This window comes from Typopeltis vanoorti, chromosome 15 (assembly GCF_054136105.1).
Source record: "Typopeltis vanoorti isolate ZY-2024b chromosome 15, IOZ_Tvanoo_1.0, whole genome shotgun sequence".
In the NCBI taxonomy this organism is placed as follows: Eukaryota; Metazoa; Arthropoda; class Arachnida; order Uropygi; family Thelyphonidae; genus Typopeltis; species Typopeltis vanoorti.
The window spans coordinates 73,588,158-73,609,194 of record NC_143563.1 but is presented as its reverse complement, the minus strand read 5'-3'; the positions used below and the strand labels follow the sequence as shown (position 1 = coordinate 73,609,194).

Sequence of the window (21,037 nt, the reverse complement as noted above, 5' to 3'; positions counted from 1 at the left end):
CAACAGTTTTGGAGATCGATGACCCATCTGTTAGGCACCTACGATCTGCTCTTTGTCAAATGCATCCAAATCCCATGCCTTTTCCATTACACTTCTCACAACGAATGCTTGGGGGAAGCCAATGTTGACAGCTAAGTATAACCACAGTTTTGGCCATGCGTGTGAGAAATTCAGGAGTTGAGGTACAACATTTTTAATAGTGTCTCCTATCCCTAACCCAACAACACATTAGTGTATATGTCTATTATCTTTTATTAGAAAAAATGTTGGTTTCAATACAGATTTTACATTAATCAAGATCGATAAAAAGCATAGTTTGTTCTTCTGTTGTTATCTGGCAGCATTATGTTACTGGTTGACATAATTCCTAATACTATTTTGCACCAAAATCTAATTTTAGCCACTGAATCACCTCTATCAAAATACATTGTGCTAGAAGAACTACTTTGATTAGAAGATTGTGTATATCAATATATCAAATGTTCCATTTTATATAATAATTTGCACACACAAAACTAAAGGATACATAATCTTTAAAAGGTCCAAATATTTCATCTATTTTTCCTATTTGTTGCTTGTTTTCTAGAAAAATTGGCGCATTGAAGTATGGAACTTTCTCTATTACAGCTTTGCACACTAGGTCATCTTCACAAGGGTGCAGGAAATGGCCAAGCTCTATAATGAAGTAACAGATGTAAATATAAATATAGCATATTCTCCAAAACAATATCTAATATTGTTTACAATTTATATATAACTACAGATCATACTGAGATTTCTGATTGCCATTTTGAATTAGCATTTACCTTTTCTATAACCAGTATTTCATAATATAGCTGAACATTTAAGCTTAATTTTGAGAATGAACTTAGTTGTAAATTAGATACTTTACTATAAAATACTGAAAAAAAAATTAACAGTGTGTGTAATATACAATAAAAGTCAAAAGCACTCAAATATTCAAATATACCTAACTTTATATTCACTATGAAAAATTATCATGATAACATAATTAGCTTGGCCAAAATACTTTTGAAGTGATGTTTTGTTACTATCCTACTCCCTATATTCCAATCGTCCCTTAGGACTGGATGAGCCCTCCTAGTGAGGGATTGAGTATGTATTTATGACTGTAGATCCGTGTATATGTTCACAGGCCAGCCTGAAAAATGTCTATTTCGTTTGTACTTGGGCACCTATTTCTACATCCCACATTATTCCATTATATCCCATATTATTTTTACCTCAGTTAATGATGATTCTGTTAATGTAGCATTTTTCAGACATGCATCCCTAGTTTTAAGTGAGATATGACTACATAAATTTGAAATGAAATCATTAAAAAAAAAAAAGGTGAAAAGTCATGCTGGGCTGTTCAAAAGGTGTGTTACACATTTAAAATCACATATTACTAAATAAATAATTCTTAAATTGTTTCTGTGCTACTACCAGAAGGTAGTTCTCATTCTTAATATTAGAGAAACTATTATAGTTAAAATGATGTCACTTTGAAAGAAAATATTGTGTATAATCAAGCATGCAAAGACAAATTCAGTGACAAGTGTTCAAGTTTCATAAAAATATGCCACAATGGAGACCACCTTACATTTGCCAAAAACAATGCGGCACATCATGATGAAATTTCAACAAAGCATAGCATAGCATATTTTCAGGAAGCATCTGTAAACTGCAATTATTACATGCTTTAGACCCAAACAGTAAAGTAACACATTTCGTTCTAATTTTCAAGAAAAACTTCAAGATGAAAATGTAGTTGCATGTCTTATTTTTAGTAATAAAGGCATTTGACACGAGCAGCAAAGTGAATAGCTAGAGCCTACATATGGAAAACTGAACACCTGATACACACACAAACACATAGCATCATCAAGAATGAAAGGATCCCTCAAAAGTTAATGTTTTTATTGTCATTCCACAAAAACACATCCAAGGTCCATTAATAATCAGGATCACTGGAACCATCTTCCTGAAAGTGTTAATCAACTAGCTACTGCTCTCAATTTAATTATAAATCTTGATTACTTGCACTGCTTTTCCTCTCATTTTCATAAAGTATCTTCAACATCTTAATGAAATATTATGCTGAAGACAGATGGGATATGACAATCAAGGAGATTGTCATATGGTTGTTCTAGCTCACAATGTGATCTTAGGACTTGGGATCACTTTGGTTTCTGCAATTCCTTGTTAGCTCCTTTCAGTGATACTATTTTTATACTGATGGTTCCTTTCAAAAATTCTGATGAGGTTGTGCCAGTTAGTCAGGAAATGCTTATGATCATGAAAAAAACTGTGTTGTGTAACATTAGCATTCATTATCACAGCAACTGAACACAGAGCCATTTTAAACATGTACAGTAGAAATAATTGGACCTATTAATGATGAAATGACCCAACAAATTATCCTGTGATATCCAAATTTCATGAAATTCAATCAAGCAAGGGAAGAATTACTGTGTATAATGAAGGGAAATTTTTTTTAATTGTTAACAGTGATCGGCATTTCAATAAAATTATGGAAGCAACCATACTAGTGATTAAATACACAGGAAAAAAAAATTTTTTTATGGTTAACAGTGATCAGCATTTCAATAAAATTATGGAGGCAACCATATTAGTGATAAATACACAGATAAATGTATACTGTATATACAGTATACAGTACCGTGTGTGTAATATATGTGTATTTTAATACACACCTACAGTACTGTGAATTAAGCCACCAAGCTACTTAGTGCTACAATCCCATTAGGACTGCAGTATTTCTAATACCAATTTGAATGTGCTGATAGTTTGCTTGCAGCTACTTTGTGACTTGGCATAAACGGACAAGGAAGATTGAGATTTTGATGAAACCCAATGCTCAGTTCCTCTTGTATGGCCTTGACATATTTCTTGGTGAATCAAGACTTAAAATAGTAGAGCAGAAAATAAATCTTTCTACATCAATAAGAACTGAGTCAGTGATATGATCAATGCAAATGCTTGTACTGGAAGAGTAAAAACAATCATCCAACCAAAGAAATGAGGCACAGAAATCATGAAAATTAATCCAAGAGAATAAAAATTACAGACTCTAATCCTAACATAAATAATACTACTTTAGTAAACTACTTACAATCTAAACCAATCCTTTATTCAATAATTCAGCAAAGTGTTGAGCAACTTCTATAACATAAATATGCAATCAATCAAAAATTATGGAGCCACTAGCTACCTCTTGCTCTTTGCTTTCCCAAACACAAATGCACTTTTATAGACCACTAATGGTTCAAGTAAAACCAAAATTGAAACAACCCAATAAATTTTAATATAGATTCTAAATACTACCAGGCTACTAATTTTATCCAGCTAGTGTGAAATTAATAATATCAGCTTGAACTGTTGTGCCAATAAAAATGTAATTGAATCTAAAAACTGAATCACACACAGGCAAAGTCACTTCCAATATACAATTCAGACATGTTTTGTCTCTGCAAATGTTCTAATAAAAAAAACAAAAAATTGAGAAAGAACAACTATCTTTTGTAGAAACTTACATTCTAGTAAAATCTATTCTGTCAGTGTCTTGGAAAATTTGCATAAGAACAAACAAAACATATCTCAAGAAATGCACTTAAAAATATAGTTAAAAATAAATAAATAACTGCAATAAATTTACTTATTACTGAAAATGTTTGAAATTTCTTATTTTTTTAGGATGGAACAAGATATATTATTCATACTCTCATTGACTCAAAATTGACGAAAATAATTTTTGCACTGTTTTCACCAGTATTTGCTTCGAAAATGACTCTTCTTCTTCTAGCTTTGCAACTCTTTATGAGAGTTTTAGCCTTGCAAAACAATTTTTAGCTATTCTTCCAATTTTTAATTTTTAAAGTTCTAAGATATTTTTGTGCATCATCAATCCCATCTTTTTCTTGGTCTATCTTTCTTCCTTTGTCCTGATGGTTTCCATTCAAATATTTTTTTTTAACTCCTCTAAAGGTTGGTTGATTGGTAAAGCCTTTGCCACTAATGGCTCATGCAAAAAAAGTTAAGCAAGTTTGAGCGCGGTTAGTGGTTAGAAGGAGTCAATTGTTCGATGCTGTTGGCACACACTCTCCCTCGATGAGTTTTTGGGCTCCCTGGAGGTGTCACAATAATAATAAAAATTTCATTATTTATTCTAATTCTCCATATTCCATTTTCTTCTTTTATTGGTTCATATATCTTCCTTAATATTTTCCTTTCAAAGATTCTCAGTCTATCAATATATTTTTGTGTTAATGGCCACGTTTCACATTCGTATGTTGTTACAGTCTTATAACTGTTTTATAAAGTTTTAATTTAGAATTAAGATTAAGAATTTTATTACTCATTAACTTTTTATAAATATAATAACACTTATTTACAGCCATGATGATTCTACTATTAATTTCTTTGGATATATTATTGTTTGTTGTTATTAATGAAGCTAAATATTTAAAACTATCTGCAACTTCAAAACTGTAGTCATCTATATTATATCTTGTAAAGTTTTTATTTATTGTCTTTCCACATTGCATATATTTAGTCTTCTGTTCGTTAATTTGTAATTCAACTTCTTCAGTGTTTCTATTAAGTTCTTCAAATTCCTCTTCTAAATCTTTTCTCCTGCGACTAATTATTGTTATATCATCTGCATATACACACAGTTATAGTAATTTATTATTAACAAATCCTCATATTTAACTTTCTTATTATTGCTTCAAGTACCAAATCAAGTAAACTTGCTGAAAGAACATCTCCTTGTCTTACTCCACAGTTTATTTCAAAGGGGGTCCGATAATACCCCTTGTATTTTAACTACTGCTTTGGATCCTTCTAATGTAATTTTAATTAATATAATTAGTTTTTCCAGGTATTCCCAATGTTTACAAGCTATGTATCATTTCTTGTCTATTTAATTTATCAAATGCTTATTGAAAATCAATATATAAATTATGAAGTTCTATATCGTATTCTAAGCATTTTTCATATATATTTTGTAGCAGATATATTATCAATTGTGGATCTTTTATTTCTGAAACCACACTAGTACTCTCCTATTATTGTTTCCATATATGGTTCTAATCTTTTATATATCATACTTGAAAAATTTTGTATTCACATTCAATAATGTAATTCCTCTATAGTTCTGACAATTCATCTTATCTTCTTTTTTATATATTGGTTGGATTATTCCAATTTTCCAATTATTTGGCATTTTTTCTTGTTTCCATATATCTAACATCAAATAATAAATTTCTTTCGATATGATTTTGCCTGGATTCTTTATAAGTTCTCCTGTTATCCCATCTACTCCTGGTGCTTTAAAACTTTTACTTTTTTATTAATTCCACCATTTCTTTTATAAGTTGGTTCTTGAATTCTACAATTATTTTGATCCTTATATTACTTATTTTCTTCTGTTGTCAGAAGAAAATAAGTAAATACTTTTTCCTTGCTTTGTTTTTCAATTCAATTATTTCCTTACATTCTTCATCAAACCATTCATTTCTATTTTTCCTATACCACCCTATTTCTTCTTCAGTTACATTTATGAATGTTTGTTGGATTAAGTCCCATTTTTCTTCTATATTTTTTCCTTTTTCTATTGTTTTAATATATTTATTTTCTTCTGATATTTATCAATTATTTCTTTATTTTGGAATGGTTCAGTATTCCATTTCTTTATTTTCTTCTTCAGATTTCTTTTGTTCTACATTTGATATTCTGTATATAAATTTAATTTTAACTAACATATGATCAGATTTGCAATTTGCTCCTCTATATGATCGTACATAATCTTGCTCATCTTTTCGAAATCAGGACATGATCAATTTGATTACATTTTTGGTTGTTGGAATAATCCAGGTCCCCAAATGTATCTTCTTATGTTGAAAACATGTACTCATTATTCTACGTGTATTTGATATTGCTAATTGTATAAGTCAATTTCCGTTTTTACTGGTTTCTTCATATAAACTGTACTTTCCAATTACTTCATGAAATATGTCTTCTTTCCCTAATTTTGCATTAAGATCTCCTAATATTATCATGGCATCATTTTTATTTATTTTTTCATGTTTCTTGTAAATCCTCATAAAATTGATCTACCACAACCTCATCAGCATTTTCAGTTGGGGCATATTAGTTAAAAAAAATATTCATCTTCCAAATTCTTTCATTTATTGGCATGAATCCTAAAATTAATTTTATCTTCTTTCTAATAATAAAACCAGCTCCATAATTTCTTTGTTCTTCAGCACCACTATAATACGTATAATCTTTTGTTTATTCTTTCTTTTCCTCTCCATCTTATCTCCTATAATGATGTAACATCCAATTCATATTTCTTTAACTCTTCTATACTTTGCATTTTCCCTACCTGTAACACTGTTCTAGCATTCCATGTTACAAAATTCATTAACCTTTTCCTTTTCATGTGTCATTTTCTTGAAATCAGTCCGGCTTTCAATTGTTTAGCTTTCTTAACAAGAGATTTTTTTTTTTACAGGAATTGATTGTTAGCCCACTGCCAAACCCCCAACTTGGAGGACCAGACCTGCAAATTTTTGTTCTCCGGAGGCAGGGTGAGCCAGCTATACTTCCAGACACTGGATACCCATTTTAGTCGCCTCTTATGATGTGCATGGGCTACATTGGGGGCTTCAAAAATGTTCATCTGCTTCATTTTTAAACCTAATTACTATAAACTTTTATACAGTTATATAATAATTAGGTTTAAAAATGAAGCAGATGAATACAGTATGATTTTTTTAAAAAGAATTTCATGATTTCTACCAACAGAACCTATAATAATTGTCTTTGATTAGACAAAATTATAAAAAATGCTATAAAATCTAAAGACATATAATATCCTTTCCATAATTACTTACTATAGCTAGAATGAAGCCTTCGGCTCTTTATTTTAGTAATTTATATATGCAACTACTGAGAGATCCCTTATGAACAATATAACTTTCTGACATGATATGAGTGATAAAGGAAGGCAAAAATCATCCTTTTAACTACAGTAGTTGTTGCATATGAAAAATTACTCTCAATATGTACATATATAAATTACTAAAATAAAGAGCCCAAGGTTTCATTCGGGCAAAAATAAGGAACTAAGAAAAGGATATTATATGTCCATTTAGATTTTATAGCCAGATTAAAACTTTCCTGAGAGCTTATGAGAATATAACCTTGGGCATAGGAGTTACTTTAGCTTTGCACTACTTAAAAGACAAGAACTCAGCCCATGAGCTCGTGGAGAATTCATGATATTCTCCATGAAGTATCAAATACATGGTAGGCTGTTGCTAAAGACCTACTGGATCAATTGCTGGTGATGAAGAAACACACCAAAAAGTAAACCTAATAGGTACTAAATGATTAATCATCATCCAAACAATGAGTGTGCATACAGTGAAATTTCATGAAAAGAATGAAGCCAAATTCATACAACTGTTGCAAGACAACTTCCTTAAGTGACAGAAGGAAATTGAAGTGAAAGAGAGAATTAGATTTGCTTATAGTATCAGAGAGGGGTTTCCGTTAAAGATGTAACTGTTATGCCTTCAGTTGCTGACAGCAAAGTGGCTGAGTATATGTATATTCCATTCAGAAAAGGTTACCTGCTAAATTACAAAGCAGGAATACTATGCTCAATTGCATGAAATTGGTTGCTAAATGGGAGAATTGGCAGTGCAAAAAGTCTCCACCCTTATTCATCTGTATGGATCACATTATAAAAGAAGGTGGCATTAAACCTGATATTAGAAGAATTGGAGATATCAAACTTAGCTCCTTGCTTTATGCAGATGATGTTGTACTCATCACATCCAGTGCAGTCTCCAGGATTCACAATGTAAAGTGAATAATAACAGCTGTAACAAATTTATCATGAAAATCAGCAATAAAAAGACTAAAACTAGGAAAATAGGCAAAACATGGAAAACTTCAGCTGTTTTCTGAATGGAGAACCTATAGAACAAGTAACATATAATATAGCACAGTTTTTAGTGCAGATGGTTAAATCTGAAAAGAGACAATAGTATAAGCAAAGCTGGCATGGTAGGGAGCCAGATGAATTCATTTACATTGAATAAGAGAGAAATTAGCCATAACATTATACTAGCAGTATATAAGACAGTGTTCAAAAAAATTGATGCCAAGATGGTAGGAAAAAAATTCAGAAGATGACCCAGGTCTAGGAAGATTGATTCAATCAGAAGTGCCTTATAAGAATGAAATGTCATCATCATCATCAAATTCCTGCCATGTACCGTCAAGGGGTGTACAGGATATGATAGTACTACATGAAAATTTTTACATCATTACTAACTTCCTATCTACAATTTTCCTCCAAATCAGTCTGTTACTTGTCAAGATTCCAGCATTATCAGATCTTATATTTCCATCGTCTAAGGCACTTTGTAGCGTATCAATCCACCTATATCTTGGTCTTCCTCTGGGTCGTTTTCCTGCCAACCCAGCAGAGAACACTTGTTTTGCTAATCTTTTCTCTCCCATTCTATTTAAGTGACCATACCACCTGAGATTAGCTCTGCTAACGCATTCGTAGATGCTGACAATGTCAAGTTCTTTCCTAATATTCTCGTTTTTAATATGATATTGCCATTGGTGCCATCTGTTAACGCCTCTAATCTTTCTCAGGACTCTCATATCTGCGGTCTCTAGTCTTTGGTCAAGTGTTTTACTTCTGACCCAGCTCTCAGATCCATAAGTTAAAACTGGTTTGAACACTGTCTTGTATACAGCTAATTTAGTGTTCCAACTAATTTCTCTCTTATTCCATATTAATTTATTCAGTTGACTTCCTACCATACCAGCTTTGATGATTCTGTTATCTATTTCTATATTGAATTTACCATCTTCACTAAAAATCGTGCTTAAGTAGCTGAAATGTTTTACTTGTTCCACAGGTTCTCCATTCACAACACAGTTGACATTTTCAATGATTCTGCCTATTTTCATTGTCTTTGTCTTTTAATTGCTGACCTTCATACCATATCTATTACAAGAGTTATTCAATTTAGTCAGAGAATCTTGCAGACTTGTAGCGGATTGATTTAGAAGTATAACATCATCCGCATAAAGCAAACGACATTAACATCTCCAATTTTGATATCATGTTTAATACCACTTTCCTTCATAATGTGATCCATATAGATAATGAGTAACAGAGGGGATAATGTACATCCTTGTCTCACACCAGATTTAACATTAAACCATCTTCCTGTACTTCCTTCAATTCTAACTGCTGACTCACAACTCAAATAAAGACTAAGTATTGCTTGATATAATGCCCCATTGATACCATATAACTGTAGCCTATTGAATAGCTTCTCTCTTGGCACCTTGTCATATGCCTCTTCCAAATCAACAAAACTTAAATACAGATCTTTGTTATATTCCCATGATTTCTCCACTATTTGTCATTAAGTGAAGATCTGATCCTGACAGCCTCTACTTGACCTGAATCCAGCTTGTTCTTCACCAAGTTTTAGTTCCACAATTCTTCTGAACCGTTTCTCAAGTATACTTGCATATATCTTACCAGGACCACTCAATAGGGAAATACTTCTGTAATTCTCATATTCAGTTTTATTATCCTTTCTATATACGGGTACTATGAGAGCTATACTCCCATCATTGGGAATTTGTCCCTCTGTCCAGGCCTTCTGAACTATGCAGTGCAGCCACTGTAAGACTTTTATACCACCATACTTCAGCATTTCTGGTCGAATATCATCTACTCCTGCTGCCTTTTCACATTTCAAGCCTTTGATGGCTTTTTCTACTTCAAGTATGGATATGTATTCCTGACTGCATGCCTGGTCAGTGTTTTTTTATCACTGTGCTGTCAACACTGCTTTTTTCCACTTAGCAAATTTTCAAAGTAATTACTCCATACTTCAAGGAAAATCTTTTTCTCCCGTTTTCATTTCACCTTTATCACCTCTAACTCCTTTTACATCACTCTTTACTCCATTCCTAAGCTTCTTCAACAACCTCCAGAATATTTTGCCACCTTCTTGATATTTATTTCCTATATTCTTGCCAAAGTCCTCCCATGACTTTTGTTTAGTTAGTTATACAAACTCTTTAGCTTTCTTACATTTGTCTCTGTATTCTCGAAGAGCACAAGCTGACTTATTTGCCAGGAACTTTTGATATGCTTTCTTCTTTTACTTCACTGCCTCTTTAATTTCCTGTGTCCACCATGGAGTTCTAATTTTTCTATCCTTGCAGACAACTTCACCACATGCCTCTCTAGCTGAATCAATCAGGGTTTTCTTCAAGGCTTGCCACTGAATCTCCAAGGTTTGGTTCCTGTTCTCAAACTCTTTCATTTTGTCTTCAATAAGCTTTGTGTATTTTAGTCTACAGTTCACAACTGAGAGCTGCTCAACTTTTATTTGCTTTAAAACTTTCTTACATGTCATTCTTTTCAATATGAAATTCAATTTTATCCTGCTCAAGACTAAATGGTAATCACTTCCAATTTCAAATCCTCTTTACACTCTGGTGTACTGCACCAGCGAGAAAACATCACTATCAACGATAACATAGTCAATGAGACTTTTCTTATTCCTTGCCTCTTCTCTCCATGTGAATTTTTGCACATTTTTATGTTGAAACATGGTATTAGTAATAACCAGTCCATGTCCTTAGCAGAAATCCAACATGTATTTGCCATTATTATTAGCTTTGCTCTTTTCTCCAAATTTTCCGAAAACATTTTTGTATGTCTGACAATCACTTCCTACTCTGCTATTTAGATCCCCAACAAGGACCAACTTTTCCTTTTTCATTGTGTCAGTATCTTTCTCTAGAGCCTCAAAAAATTCCTCCACTTCTACCTTAGTAGAACATTCTGTGGAACCATAGGCACAAATAAGCCTCATTGTCCAGTTCCCCATTCTGATATTTGCCCACACCACTCTACTTGACACTGCCTGCCATTCAAGAAGATTAGCCTCGTATTTTGTGTTGAATACTATGGCTACTCCTTCTTTTCCTTGATTGTCATTGCCTGAATATAACATTTTGTATTTATTGCTCAGAAAGATCTCACCAGTTTTTGTCTTTTTTGTTTCAATCACCCCTATTACGTCGATCTGGTACTTATCTAATTCCTCAGCTAGCTCCATTTCTTTGCCATTCAGGCTTCTTATGTTGATAGTACCGATCTTTAACTCTGGTGATGTTGAGTTGGGATGTGTTTTCAGATTTGTTCCAGAAGCTGACTTTTCGCTGTTCGCCCTGCTTCCATGATGAAAACAATGGGGCCTTGTTTAACCGGGCAACGCCCCAGCCGGTATGAAATTTTGTCATGTTGTACCATCATTTTGTATTTTGGTTTAACTAATAGGAATACAATTTGGTCGACTAAATCCCAAATTGCCAGCCCAACTTTGTTCGTTCAGTATCCAGGTAGATACTCAACAGAGTGCACTATGGGAAGGTGAGGATTGGACATTAGGTCAGAAGCCCTGGTCGGTTCTCTGCATTCTTTTAAAGGCTATGTGTAGGTCTCCTCTCAGTTATACAGCTTTGATCCTTAAGCACCCCAGAATGAAATGTTAGATACAAAAATATTGGAGTGCTGACAACTAATAGATTAATTTGGATGCACATTGCTGATAGGATCATTGAATGATTACGATTACATTATTAATAATGTAATCTTAATCATACAATTGATAATGTACAGTAACCTAAGAGTGAGTATGAAAATAAAACAGAAACTAGCTCTGCAAGCCCTAAAAGAATTTCTGTTGTATGTTGCAAAATTAAAATATAAAGAATAATAAATGTGAATATAACCTGTGGGATCGGAGCTGCCTTAGGTTTGCACTACTTGAAAGACATGAACTAAGCCCATGAGTTCATATGTATTTGTCTTTTATTAGTGCATTTAGGTTTCACAGGCCTGTCAGCTGTTTCAAACCATCAGGTTTCTTCTTGGTCTCTGATGAAAATTAAACAGTCCAAAACAGCTGCCAGGCCAGAGAAACCTAAGCACACTAATAAAAAGTGAATATGTGGACTCATGGGCTCAGTTAATGTCATTTAAGTAGTACAAAACTATAGCAACACTTATGTCAAAGGTTATATTCTCATAAGCTCTCAGGAAATTTTTGATCTGGCTATAATATCTAAATATATATATATATATATATATCCTTTTCATAATAAACCAAATACAATAAATATATGAAAATCAGCAGTTATATACTATAAATTAAATTAAGCTTGAAAAGAAATTATATTCTTGATTTATCTTTTATTCAAGTGTATAAACAAAGTTTGTACGTGAAGTTTCTTCATGACTAAGCTACTTGCATATAGAGGCTGATGACTCATATCAATTGCCTTAGTATCCCATAATACAAAGCACGCACACACACACACCCTTTTGCACATGTATAATGCTGTGCATTATGAGAAGGGTCACTACCAAGACTGGTTTCGACCTTGATTGAGGTCTCATTAGCAATAGCTAGACCCAGAAGAAATATCGAGGTTCTATCTCGATATTTCTTCTGGGTCTAGAAGAAATATCGAGATAGAATCCAGAGTATTTCAATAAGGTGGTATGCGTTTTACTACTTATATATGGGAAATATGACTTACATAAATTCAACCTTGGTATCTTTTCTAGATCTGGCTCCCCTTGATAAGATCTCAATAAAGGTTGAAACCAGTCTGGGTAGTGACCCTTCCCATAATGCTCAATATTATTCACATCAAAAAGGGCATGTGCTTTGCATTATGGAATACTAAGGTAATTGATATGAAGTCATCAGCTTCTTATATAAGCAGCTTAGTCGTGAAGAAATTTCATGTGCAAACTTTGTTTGCTTAAACTTGGATGGACAAAACCAGAACATAACTTCTTGGCAGGTTTAATTTAATTTGCAACTAAGTGAAAAAGCTTTATATATACTATAAAAATGTAATCATTCTAAGAAAATAAACAAACAATAAAACATAAAAATCACCAATTTCACAAGAGCATTAAATAAACTGACCTTGCACTATACAGCCCCCAGCTTCAATATACATAGCAAACAGCTATTTCAAGACACGTTCAAAAAATTTAGGGATTGGAATGAAATCAGCTTTATTTTTATTTTTTTTCCTAAAGACTTTTAATTATTTCAAGCTTCTCGGTATTTATGGCTTTTCTTTTTCATTCTATACTTGGATTCGTAAGATACCTAGGATGTTTACTCATGTTTGAAAATTGTAATAAATATACTTATCAATAAAAGTGCACAAACACAGGAGAACAGCAATATACACACTCATAGAGAAATGAGTGTGGGTATACTGGGATTAAAGGCAGAAAGTTTTTTTACTTGGTTACAAGATAAATTATATTTGTAAAATTATATTCTTGTTTAATCCTTTACCAAAGAACAAGTGAACAAAGTTTGCATGTGAGGTAAGGAAAATTAAATAAGAATATAATTTACTTTGTAGTAATCAAAGTGAAAAAACTTTCTACAACTATCTCTGATCTAGTATTTTAAAAATAAGGTGATACATCTTTTTCACTACTTGTATATGAAAAATATATGATTTCTTTGTTGTATAATGAAACCTGTGGAGCATTCGTGACTAAACATACACACGTTCACAGTAGTAAGATTTTTTAATAAGTAAATATTTTGTCCTCAGTATCATAGGATATCTTCAGTACAGTTAATTCAAACAATACTAGGAATTGCATGCACCCTAACTGTATGTAATTCCTAGTATTGTTTGAATTAACTGTACTGAAGATGTCCTATGATACTTAGGATGAAATATTTACTTATTAAAAATCTTACTACTGTGGTTACATGTGTATATTTAGTCATATGATTTCTACATTAATTTACCTTGTATCTTCCTTGGTATGGCTTCCCATAACCTCAATAAAGGTTGAAAGTGATCTGGTTAGTGGTCCTTTCAACAATGTCCTTGTTTTGTGGAATACCGAGGTAAAGATAATCCTTTACTCATTACCAAGTGTATAATTTCTCGTCAAGTATAATTCATAGAGAGAATGAGGCATGTGTTCTGTAAATTTCTCCATAGGGTAAACTACATTCAGTGGGTGGTGCTTTTCACATTCAATCAGCATTACTCGTTGGTTTGAAACATTGCATATGAGTTAATAGGATTTTTATTCTCCTATGTATCTACTCCACATGGACAAATTCAAGCATTACAGATGCACATTGTAACAGACTGTATTTTGATAAGACAGCTGTTACCTAATCTTCATTCCATTTTTAACACACAAAACTAGCAACCCTTATTTATTCTTATAAGGACAAACTTCACTTTTCAATGTATCTTGGAATGAAAAAAGTGCTATACCTGCAAGCTCAATCATTTTAGGTTGGTTTACTTGGTATAAAAATGAAATGAGAAATTACATCAGTAGTAATTTAATAAGCATATATTAATAAGTTATTTAATAACTATAATGGGGAAATGAAAGTATCATACTTACCAACAACTTCTTCAGGTGGACCTGAATCAAAACCACCTCTCCAACCTCCTCCCCCTCCTCTGCCGCCACCACGTCCTCGTCCTCCTCCTCTTCCACCCCTGAATCCACCACCACCTCTTCCACCTCGACCTCTGTTCATTATGTTACTGAAAAAAATGATAAAATTTCATATAGTTTCAGACAAAACAAATAATAAAACTTTTTAGAAACTTCTTAAAAATATTTACATCATTCTTGGGAATTTTCACAATTAATGTAACTGAACTTCCATGAGGGTAACACAGAAGTTTCATACACATATACAGGGTTCGGGATAAATTTGACAGTTTCGTAAGGAAAAAGAAAATCTTCTTTGTATCTATTAAATTTAATGAATTGACAAAAAAACATTACAGGCAGAGTTAATTACAATACTATCAACAAGATTTACTCAAAATAACCACCATTAGCATCGATCACAGCTTCAATTCTGCTTCGGAACCTCGAACAAGCTGATGCTACAGTCTCCCTGGGAAGGGCCGCAAAAACTGTTTTAATTTTATCCATTAACTGGGCTTTTGTATTACTGGAAGTGCGATTGGTGTCTTTTTCAACTGCGCCCCATACAAAATAATCCATGGGGTTAAGGTCTGGGGAGTTTGGAGGCCAAACATTTGGACTGGTGAAGTCGTAGAAATTTTCAGACAACCATTTTTGACTTTTCCCAGAGGTGTGGCAAGGGGCCGAATCCTGCTGCCATACATACGGCCTACCATTGGCTACCCTTGTTATCCAGGGCTTGACTACAGTTAGCAACTCCACGAACAAAGCCCGAATTCCAATGCCAGGGTTCTTCAACACCTGTTCCTGCAGATTTGCGAGGAATTCTGCTGTACGAACGCAATCAGATCGTCTGCTAGGGATCTTTCTTCTTGCTACATCCTCGTAGTCACCATTGCAAGTCTCTAGATCATGCCTGATTGTTTTTACTGTATTCAGGGAGCATTGGGCAGCAGTCGTAATATCCTTATTTTGATGGCGGGCACGAATCATCATGATACAAGTTATTCTCTTCCATGATTCAGGTGGGTTCCAGCTATCCATCCTTTCTGACATCTTGTATATGAATGAAGAAGGGTCCAAACTTTTAAATGAAGAGAAGTGTGTGTTAATACATGTAACTTACGGAAAAATATAATTAATTATAAATATGTCAAATTTATCCCGAACACCCTGTATATTGACTGGCAATTTATAAGTACTCCACATTCCTTAATCATCCTTGGAATACACTATTTTTTCAAGAAATATGATTTCCAGAATTATAAATCACAATCATGTATATAAAAAAATATAATTCAGCACAATACTGTGCCAATAGCATGGTATAAATGACTAAGCGTGGCATGATAATCAGTATTACACCCACCTGAGATGCAGTTAGAGTTCATGCATAACTGAGAATGTGCCATATCACAAAGCACAGATCGTTCAAGAATGGTTCAAGGAGGTAGATGTTGAAAGGTGACTCTCCCATGCTATTTTCTTGCTCACTTGCATCTTATACATGATTTCTAAATGTCACATTTGGAAATCATTTAAAAGATCTCTCAACACATCAGAGTTTAATTTTGTGGCTAACTATACAGCATACCTGCTGAACAATGACTGACCATGTGCTAGTGTCCATACTCAATGTATTTATATTGTGTAACGGTTCCTATGTATTATTATTACCAGCAACTCAACTCCAAGGAGTCCTTAGACTCATCAAGGGAGGCCATAACATCATGTCAAGAACAACTATTCAACATTCACACAGTATCTATCATACTTCGCCTTGAACTCATTCACAGTCATGGCACCCACAACAGACTCTGGCAGCTTATTCCACTCATTCACCACTCTCCAAGTAAAAAACCTAGCTCTAACACCCTTGCCCAGTTTCCATGGATGGCCCCTAGTCCTCCCACCACCACCAGTCCTGTTCTCAAAAATATCCTCTGAATTAATCTTATAGAAACCCTTCAGTAATTTGAATGTCTCAATCATATCACCCCTTTTCCACCTATCAACCAATTTCTGCAACCCAAAAATCTTCAACCTGTTCTCGTAAGGTTCATTCCATAGACCTGTTATCATCTTGGGCACTATCACCTCTGGATCACCTCCACATCAAGAAGAAACCCTGGCACCCAAATCTGGGCACAGAAATCAAGATGGGGGGTCTTATCAAGGCTAGATACAGAGGAACAATAACTTGTTTGTCTCTGCTCGTCAAAGTATTCTTCAGTAACCAAGTGAGTTGATGAGCTGATTTAGCCACTTTTGCAATGTGCCACCTAAACTTCAACTCCCTATCCAAAAACACTCCCAAATCCCTGGCCTCGTCAATCTCCTGGAGTAGAGTTCCACCAATGTGGTATTATACTGCTGCTAATCTTTTCACTCCGAAATGAATAACCTTACATTTAGCCACATTGAATTGACATCCATTCTCCTTAGCCCAGTCCTCCAAACTATCCAAATCATCCTACAAAATTTTGACATCATGTGCATTCACACTATTGCTCTACCCAACTTTGCATCATCAGCAAACAAATGAGCAGTTCCTCTCAAATCCTTTCCTATATCGTTAATGAACAAATTAAATATTAGTGGTCCAAGAACAGAACCCTGTGGCACACCACTAGTCACAGGCAGTCTTTTAGACTCTACTCCTGAATAAATTACTCTGTGATATCTCTCCAACAACCACCCTCCTATCCATCTCACCAACCCTATATCCATCCCGATATGCTGCAGTTTACTGATTAGAATTAAATTTGTGATATCCTGTCAAAGGCGTTAGCAAGGTCCAGAAATCATTGTAAACCCGTTACCCCTATCCAGTTCAGCTGTCACTATGTTCTAAAATGTGAGCAAGTTACTGAGGCATGATCTACCCTTCACAAAACGATACTGTCTCCATACAGTATCCCATTTTTATCTATCCATTCCTGTATTTTCCTCTTGACTACTTTCTCCAAGACTTTGACAACGACTCCTGATATGCTGATCGGTAATTTGCAACAAGTCTTGGAACTTCTTCCTTTATGCAGTGGAACTATTTTCCCCTCTTTCCATCCCCTTGGAACTAACCCAGACCGAGACTCAAATTAAACAAAATGGTCAAGGACACTGACAATTCTTTAGCCGTTTCACGTACAACACAAGCTGGTATACCATCCAATCCCACAGATGAATTCACATTAAGGTTTTGTAATAGACTATTCACCTCCACTTCATTCACCACAATTCCCATATAAGCTGTTGGTTCCTTCATTCCTACAATATCACCACCTGGATGATATACTCTTGCAAAGTGCTTGCTCAATAATTCCACTATATCAGCTGATTCAGTTACCTCCCTACCATCAGCATTCCTTAAAATCATTCTGCCATATACATTTTTTCTTTTACTTGCAACATATCGAAAAAAAAAAAATGTTTGGGATTCTCTTTAGCTTGCATGGCTAATTCCCTTTCATAATCCGCTTTTGCTTTTCTTAATATGCTCGTTATACTTCAGGCTTGCGGTTTATACCGTTCGTGTGACTGCAGGTCACCTTTCTCCTTAAATTCCCTCCACAGTTGTTTCTTTTTTTGCAGCTCAAGCTTAATGGTGTTATTCATCCATTTAACTCCTACTTGATTCACTATTCGGACTCTAAGTATACAGTCAGCCATTACCTCCTGCAAACGTTCCTTAACCGCCTCCCATGCACTATCAACATCCAGCCCTTGCAGTTGTACATGCCATGGCACTGAACCAATCAAACTCCTAAGCTTGTCATACTTACCAGCCCGATAATTCCACATGTACCCTGTCTTAATTGAAAATTCCACATATTTAGCCACCTCCCAGGTCAAGACCCTATGTTCACTCTCACCAATTGGTGGCGACGTGGTCATCTTCATTACAGTCAAATTCTCAGATGCAATTACTAGGTAAAGCACTCTCGAACCCCTAGTGTTTTCCATTACATGCTGTCGCAGATAGTTATCCCTGAATAACTGCATAAAATCCAATTCCTTCCTCCCATGTGTCCTCTCCTCCTTCCAATCAATGTTACCATAGTTGAAATCTCCCATAATAATTACCCTCCTTCCACTCACTGCGTCTATTTGCTTATGCATACTATCTCCACCATCTATTCCATCACCTGGTCTACAGCAGCACCCAACTGTATAATTTGTTCTACTAGTCTCAATCTCACACTAAATAGTATCAAATGTGCTCTTTTCTCTATCCTGCAGTTCAACTTCTATTCTCCTTGGCTGCAGTTCATCAGCTATCATCAATAACACTCCTCCCCCCATTTTATTCTCTCTGTCCTTCCTGAACGCACTATACCTCTCACATTCTATCCCACTAGCTATATCATCTTCTGTCAGCCATGTTTCACTAATGCCCATGACCTGTGGCCAGGAAGAGTCAACCAAGGCCAATAATTCTTCCTTCTGTTCTAATACTCCTGGCATTGGTATACATGAAATGCAAAAGCCCGTTAGTTCCACCCCTATCTTGATGCCTTATACTAACTATTCCATTCTGATTTGTTGTCCTTCATACTAGTTCGAACATATTATACACATTCTTACACTCAACAGCCTCCTTGTGGATGTGCAAAAAAATGTTTCTGCATTTTTTTGCACATCCACTTTCACTTCATTCAACAACACTTTTTCCAGTCTCCACACACCAAATCCATTCAGATGCAGACCATCCATCTTGTATAAATCCTTTCGCCCATCAAACTCACTCCACACGTCCACAAACTCCACACCACTCCTCCTGCATAACCTGCACATAGTCATTTGCAATTATGGCCCTCCTTCTCAACCCTTCTCTGTCATACCATGGCAACAGACTCACTATCTTAACTCTCTCACTATTTTCTTTTGCTACCTCTACCTCTAGTAATTCCTTCAAGTCCTCTCTCATAGCAATTTTTTCTCCTTTTAAATCATTAGTTCCTGCCACTACTATCATTTCTTCCACCCTCTGCTTTTGCGCTCTAATAGACTCACTTACATCCTTAATTTCTGCACCGGGTAAGTACAATTTTAACAAACTCTTAACTATTACACCTCTTACTAATGAATCACCGTATAACACTCACTCCTTCATTTTTCTTACACTCCCGATCATACTCTTATTTTTCTTATCACACGTTTGCTTTTCATTAGCTGATGCGCTCGGTAAACGATTTTGCAATCCCTCCAGCTGTCGCTTCGCCCTATGTATCACTCTGTGCAACCATGCGATCTCACTCATTGCAAGTAACTCTTCTTTTTTTTTAATCTGTTAAACCATTTTCTCGCTCTGTATTTTTATTTCACTCTCACTTTCAACACCGCTCTCAAAGCTATCTGGTACTATATCGCATATTCCTATCATATCACTATTTTTCTATCAAATTCTGGCGTTCATCAGCGACATCAATCTCACGATCTGAGATACACTTCAAATCCTCACTTCCTTACACTTTCAGCACACATTCCCACCACTATCTTTATTGAACCAAACTCCAGCCACTCTCAGCAAAGCGTACATCCCCAAGACATTACACTGAACAAACTCCCTTAAGTTAAAATTTTTACACAAAGACAGTGATAAATTGGACGTCATTGTCTTTCTTCTCATCGGTGCCATGTGCTACGCTATCTATTGTATCTTATCAAAATACTAATTTAAATAATGCAGAAATCACACAGACACACTAAGTTACCAAAAGTAAACAATACCATGTTAAGATTCAAGCAATATTGCCAATTATTACTTAAAATAACACTTTCGGGAGCTCTCTACAAACATCACACAGCCCTCTAGTGGCATTCGGTATTTTTTTTCAGTTATGTATTGATTCATGAACAAAGCTTGTTGTTTTAAGTTTATATTTGTATGCTCATCAAAAACCCAGAGGAAGCTAGGAATATGACAAGGGATATGACAAGAAACGGCGAGGTTGTGCCAGAGAATTGTGAGAGTGTGAATGATAGTATTAATGGTTTTACAGAGAATAAAAAAGATGAGATAGATGCAATGAGTGAGATCGCGTTGTTGAATGGTGCGATACAAAGGGCAAAACAGCAGCTAGAGCGTATGAGCAAAAGTCGACTGAATGAACCAGCCAATAATAAAAAGTATGACAGGAAAAATAGGCATATGAGTGTGAACATGAACAAAATGAAGGATAGATTGCTGTATGGAGACTCGTTAGTAGAGGATTTGACAAAATCGTACCAACCTGGTGCGACCATAAAGAATGTAACTGAGTCTATTAGAGAGCAAAAGGAAAGGGTGAAAGAAATGATTGTTGTGGCAGGTACGAATGATTTGAAAGGAGATAAAATGGAAATGATAGAAGACCTGAATGAACTGTTTGAGGTAGCAAAAGAAAAGAGTGAGAGAGTTAGAATGATCAGTCTTTTGCCACGGTATGA

General features: G+C 34.6%; 1 protein-coding gene across 1 annotated transcript in view; it reads right to left on the bottom strand.

Moving 5' to 3' along the window:
* LOC150098888 (uncharacterized) overlaps positions 1–21,037 on the bottom strand; it is a 70,168-nt gene that overhangs the window by 35,375 nt on the left and 13,756 nt on the right. The window contains exons 2-3 of the mRNA XM_090405768.1: positions 14,570–14,715; positions 527–675 (exon numbers count right to left, since the gene is read on the bottom strand). Coding sequence (XP_090261894.1) covers positions 527–675; positions 14,570–14,708 — 288 coding nt within the window. The 5' untranslated portion in view covers positions 14,709–14,715. The remainder of the gene's footprint in view (positions 1–526; positions 676–14,569; positions 14,716–21,037) is intronic.